At 57.4% G+C, this 6,000-nt stretch overlaps 1 protein-coding gene across 1 annotated transcript in view; it reads left to right on the plus strand.

Annotated features, from left to right (window-relative positions):
• Positions 1-709, plus strand: part of PANK4 (pantothenate kinase 4 (inactive)) — a 36,477-nt gene extending 35,768 nt beyond the window's left edge. The window contains exon 19 of the mRNA XM_051988767.1: positions 93-709. Coding sequence (XP_051844727.1) covers positions 93-306 — 214 coding nt within the window. The 3' untranslated portion in view covers positions 307-709. The remainder of the gene's footprint in view (positions 1-92) is intronic.
• The last annotated feature ends 5,291 nt before the right edge of the window (positions 710-6,000 follow it).

Here is a 6,000-nt window from a genome sequence, read left to right on the forward strand (position 1 = left end):
CTTTCTCGCTGTCACTTTGTCAGTTCTGCGGGTGCTGGTGAGTGACACTCGCCGGGGGACCCCCGGCTCACCGAACGCCTCTTTCCTTGCAGCCGTCTGGACAAAGGGCTGGCCGTGCTGGTCCGGGAGCGCGGCACGGACCTGGTGGTCATCGAGGGCATGGGCCGCGCCATCCACACCAACTACTACGCGGCCCTGTGCTGCGAGAGCCTCAAGCTCGCCGTCATCAAGAACTCGTGGCTGGCCGACCGGCTGGGGGGCCGGCTCTTCAGCGTCATTTTCAAGTACGAAGTCCCAGCCAAGTGAGGAGCCCCTCGGGGGTCAAGGGGGCTGCCCGCCCGACACTTGCACTAGCTTTATTGTCAGTGGTAAAGAATGTATTTTTATTACAACAGGGGAAATGGAATTCCAATCAGATTCTGTATTTATATTGTGCTTTTGTGACTCAAAGCGACAATATGACTAACTCGATAGACTATACCCACAAACGTATATATATGTATATCACTCATATTGTTTATTTTGGTAAGTGTTTATTTTAATGCTGCAGTATTTGTGACGGAAAGACTTGACTTTTTTTGTTCTGTGAGACATTCATATTGAAATATATTTAAATGTTAAAGAGACTTTCTAAAATATATATATCTTTGACTAAAATACGCCAGCAGTCAAATGGCCCATACCAAATAGAGTTTTTAAAGAGCTTGGAGTTGCTTTTGCGTGTCCGCTCCTTTAGGCGAAGCTGGCCTTACAGGCCTTTCTTGGCCCGCGGCTCCTAGTTTTCAGGCTTCGTTTTGTCTCGCGTTATCCTGGGCATTGGGGAGCCCCCAAGATGGCGCTGGCAGAGTGAGCTACGGAGGCTTGGTTTCCAGCCCCACATCGGTGTTCATACTGCACCCGTGGTGGGAGCTCAAACTGGGAGCAACCATGTTCCTTTTACTGGGTCTGGCCAGCAGCAGGGGCCATTCACAATCTGCACCTTCCAGGGCATCTTGGCGGGGTCCCCTGGCTAACCTCCAGCTGAAGGGAGGAGGATCGGGGCAGCGTGAGCCCCTCCTGGGCATCCTGCTATGGAGAAATCTCCTGCCTGACGTACGTGACTGAGACAGAGCGTGTCCTGCTCGGCAGGGACTAGTTTGCACAAACTTCTCCGGGGCCCTCGATGCATGTTTGTTACCTGCTTAATAGCCCTTCAGAGGCAGAAATGGTGTCCAAGTGCAGAACCAGGAGGCAGCCATTTCCACTCAGCCCTGGAGCAAACCTGCCTTTCTCTGACTGTCTCTCACTCTCCATCTGTCTCTCCCTCTCTTGTGTGTCTGTCTCTGTTTCTCTCTCTCACACACACAAAAAAAATAGTAATAATAATAAGTAAATGAAAGACTCCCTGTCTTAAGGGAGCCCACATTCTGCTGGGGGGAAGCAGGACAAACAAGTAATACAAGATATGACCTTGTTCAGGAGGTGGCACTTGGGCCGTTGTGTGGAAGAAGCTGAGGCTGGGAGGGAACAGCCCACTCAAGGGAATGGAGATGGGAGCTAACATGTCATACGGAAACAGCCGCTGGGTCCCCTGGGTGGAGTGCAGAGTATGTGAGGGTCGTCATGAGAGATCAGCCCAGGAACAGAAGTTGGAGCCAGACGGGGGAAGACTTTAAATGACCAATGGAGGGATTGCAGGCAATGGGGAGCTATTGAAACTTCTTGAGCAGGGGAGTGGCTTCTGTGGGGAACTCTAGCTGGCCTCTGGAAGGCAACTGAAGCAGTTGTGGGAGGTAAGTACAAAGGACCATCATGTGGGATGTTGAGTTAGAAGTTAGGACCAAGCCGCCCTTGCACTGTGGCCCTGCCCGTGAGAGCAAATTGGGGGTGCCCCAAAGAGAGTCGTGATTTGGACCTGTTGTCTGAGTTTCCCCTCAGGCGACATCCAGCCAGAACTGTAATGGGACCAGCCCCCTCCTTCTGGGATCTTCTGGCTCTAAATTGTTTGCCCTTGAATTGTCACAAACACAGCTTGGTCCTTACAGCCCAGAATCCAGTGTATTGTGTCTGCTTGTGGTGAATGCAGCCTTGGGAATCCCGGTCCTGCTGCCCAGTCCTACTTCTTCCCCTATAAAATGAGGGGATTAATCTTAAGGGCCTCTGAAGTCTGTGGCTCGAGACCCAGAGTCAGCTCAAGCAAATCGTCTCCCCTGCTCTCCCCACTTTGTAAAGCGAGGCAGTGGGAGGCCCCGGCCTCCTGCAAATCTGTGGGTCTACAAAATTCTGGCCCATCCAGTAAATGACCCTGGGTTTTTTCATTGTTGGAGCCTCATATTTGTGGGGAGGTGGTCCCCAAGGACTTAGCCAGGGCCAGAAGGCAGGATTTCTGAAAAGCCTAGATATTCTCGGTTTTAAAAAGTTTTCTATGGCCTGCCTCAGTTTGCCTGTGGAGCAGTGCATTGCCCCCAGAAAGCAGTATGGAATGCGAGTTATAATTGGGAGGGCGGAGAGGGTCAGACTTAATTTAGTGTCGGGAATGTCTGGAGTAGCTCCTTTACCGATGTTCCTTGGGGCTTGCCAGTCATAGAGGGCAGTGGGCCTTCGGAAGCATTGCTAGCAATAGGGCTAGTGGAGGGGGACCCACTGAGCTAATTAAAACCCCAGAGGATGCTGCTGCAAAAGGCCTGCTCTCCGAACGCAGCAAGTCTGGAAAACGCAGCAGTGGCCATTGGGCCGCAAAAGGCCAGAGGCGAGGAAGGCCTCCCATTCCTCAACAGCTGCATCACTTCATCCCCCAGCAGAGCTACTGGCTTCAGTGCCGTGTGAACCAAGGACCAGAAGAGCCAGCGGGGCTCCCAGAGGCTGAAGGACCGGAGGCCACGTTGCCAACATTGGCCGTGTGGTGGTAAAAGCATGAAAAGCATCGGTGTCGTTGCAAAATCTGGCAAGTCCCCCGAGGGATGGGAGTACCGGGTCATCTGCCTGGTCCCGAGGCACCTGTGTCCCATAGGCCGAAGAGCGATAGAATCAGGGAACAGCTGATAGGGGAGAGATGAAAAAGGGAGCAGGACAGGGCTGCCATCACCTTAACTTACCTGGCAGGGAAGTCAAATGAATCAAAAGCCAGAACCAAGGAGAATCATCCGCAACCTCGGAGATGAGCTCTAATGACAGAGCGAAGAAGAGTTACAAATGCTCTTGATGAAGGTGAAAGGGGAGAGGGTGAAGGAGGGAAAGGTGAACGAGGGGAGCGTAAACGCTGCTTCGAAGCTGGATAGCAAATAAAAGTAAGATCTTAGCAGCTATTCCCATCATTTCTTGGCAAGTAGAAGTGGACGCAGTTGGATTTTATGTTCTTGGGTTCAAAGATCACTGCGTCCACGAAATTAAAAGACATTTGTTTGCTCCTTGGAAGGAGGGCCATGGCAGATCGAGACAGTCTCCCAAAAAGCAAAGGTCTGGGCAGTCAAAACTGGTTTTTCCGGGAGCACTGCAGTCTGGTCTCCAAGGAGAGCCGAGCACCCCGAGAACTGACGCTTTTGAAGTCTGGTCCTGGAGAAGACATGTGAGAGTCCCTTGGACAGAAAAAAAGTCACTGCTTAAAGAACATTCAGGCTATTCCCGGGAGCACTGCAGCTGGAACTTAGATGCTTTGGGCACATGATGAGAAGGTGGGACTCACTGGGAAAGATTGGGGGGAAAAGGAGGGGACGGCAGAGGAGGAGATGTATGGGAGCTTGGATGGCTTTGAGAGAGGGATAGAGGGCCCTGGGGTCACCGAGGGATAGAGGGCCCTGGGGTCACCAAGGGATTGAGACCCCCAGCGCACAACTAGGGCTCCCCCAGAGACCGGCAGGGGCTCCCTCAGCAGCCGGGGCTCCCCCAGTGAGTGGCCGGGCTCCCAGAAGCTGACTTGCTCAGGATCTAACAGCCTGGGTGTAGTCCCTGTGGGGCTGATTGAGACCAGATCCGCCTTCGCCGCGATTTCCCGGTCCAGAACTCCCAAGGAGTGACCGCTGCCTCCGGATGTCTCGGGGCCCCTGTACCTTCCGGCCTGGGGCGCGGGCATCCTTGGGTGGTCTTGGCTGCTGGGGCCCTTCTGTCCGCTCCTCCGTGCCAACATCTGGAACCCCGCCCCCCCCCCCCATTTTGCAGGCGCGTGAGCAGTTTGGGGCCAGATGGGCCCGGAGATGGGTGACCTCGCCCACCGGGCGGCCAGTCCTGACCACAAGGGTGTGGGGCAGATCCCCTCCGGGCAGGGAGCTGAGACCCGGGCGTACAAAAGGCAACTCGAGATCGCCGCCTCCGGGGCGGGCAGGGCCCCGGGCGCCCAGAGCAGCCGGCGCCGGCCGGATGTACCTGCCTCTGGGGCCCGCCCATTCACCCTCGGGGTGCCCCCCGACCGCGGAGGCGGCAAGGTCAGAGTTCGAGTCAAGAAGCCCTGGCCGCGAAGCTTCCGGAGTGGCGCCCAGAGCTCGCGAGGGGGCGCCATGGGTCCCTCCCCGCGGGGCGCTCAGCTGCCGGTCCTGGAGCGTCCCCGCTGGCCCTTCTCCCTCCCTGCTGTCGGCTCCCTCCTGGGCCCGCCCCCTCGCTGCCGGGTCTGCCAGCCGCCCCGGGGCTCTCCTTGCCATTCCCGCCCCCACCCCTCCGGGCGGCAGACACGGAGGGAAGGGCTGGGGGGCGGGGGGGAGGGGCCCGGTGCAGGTCGGGCGCCTCGGGAGGCGGCCCCAGCTCGAGGCAGGGCTCGGGGCCGCCGCTGTCTCCTGAACCTCCCTGCCTCCGCCTCCAATCCCGGCCCAAGTACAGCCAGGGGCTGAATTTGCTTCAGAATCTGAGCCCAGCCGTGGGGGCCCCAGGCCCGGCTGCTGGCTGAGGAGGGTTCGTTGGGCCAGTTTAGGAGCTCAGGGGCCTGTCTGCCCGCCGGGCGCCTTAGGGGCCTGGCCTACGGGCCTGCCGGGGACGAGGGCGCCTGGGACCGGGGCTGCAGGTCTCACAGATGACTTCCCCTCAGGCGCCACCAGGTGGCGCTCGGGAGACGCCCGGCGAGCCCGGCTGGGTGGAGCGCGCCGTGGGGGGCCGGGCCCAGTCTCACCGATCCCAAATGAGGGGCCTGGGAGGCATTTCGGGGACCTTCAGTCGCCCTGTCGGTCGGCGGCCGTGGTCAGTGTTTTATTGCCTGAAGTGGCCGGTCCCTGGGCTCACCTGGAGGACCCCCCCTCCCCCCACAGGCTTTCTTGTGGCTCAGTGACCCTTCAAGGCAGGAGAGCTGGGGCCGGGGTGGGGGAGGGGGTGCGGGTGGCGGCCTGGAGCTCCCCGGGGCCTGGCTATGGAAGGCCGCGCCCCAGGGGTTCCTCTGCCCCGGGGTGGCAGGAAGGAGAGCCAGCCCCACCCTGCCCACCCTCCTGCTCTGGGCTTGGCTACTGCTCGGGCCTGGACCCACAATCCTGCTTCCCTACGGAGCTCCCTCCATTCAAACACGGGCTCCCCCCCAACCCTCAAGGGCCCACGGGGCTGCAGAAAAATAAGGTGAATTCCAACCTCGGTTCTCCCTCCAGCCTTAGAAGGTGCCATTGTCCCCATTTTACAGATGAGGGAGAAAGGTCGGGGTGGTGTTTTTCTTTTTTAATATATAATATAATGATTTTCTCTGGGGGAGAGCAGGTTTCTCGGGGGAGGTTTTCTGGAGGCAGCCTTAGTATCAGTTAAGAGCAATAATCACCCAAAACGCAGCCAGGTGATAAAAGTTCAGATCTTTTACCGCCTCCAATATAGCCCCGTTAGCTTAGAGGCCTCTCTCTCTGCTTGGTTCCAAGAGCTCTTGCCGCTTTGTCCTTTGCTTCTGCCTCTGCTTTCTTCAGCCTCCAGAGCCAGCACCAAGTTGAATCTGCCTCCGAGAGAGGGCTTCTGGCTCTCAATCTCCCAGAGTGCTCCTCTCCGACCCCAGTCAGTGTTCTGAAGTAAAACTCCTCACTCAGAGAGAGCTTCTGGCTCAACTCACTTGACGCTCCCCTTTCAATCTAA

The sequence above is a fragment of the Antechinus flavipes genome, chromosome 3 (assembly GCF_016432865.1).
Source record: "Antechinus flavipes isolate AdamAnt ecotype Samford, QLD, Australia chromosome 3, AdamAnt_v2, whole genome shotgun sequence".
Lineage (NCBI taxonomy): Eukaryota > Metazoa > Chordata > Mammalia > Dasyuromorphia > Dasyuridae > Antechinus > Antechinus flavipes.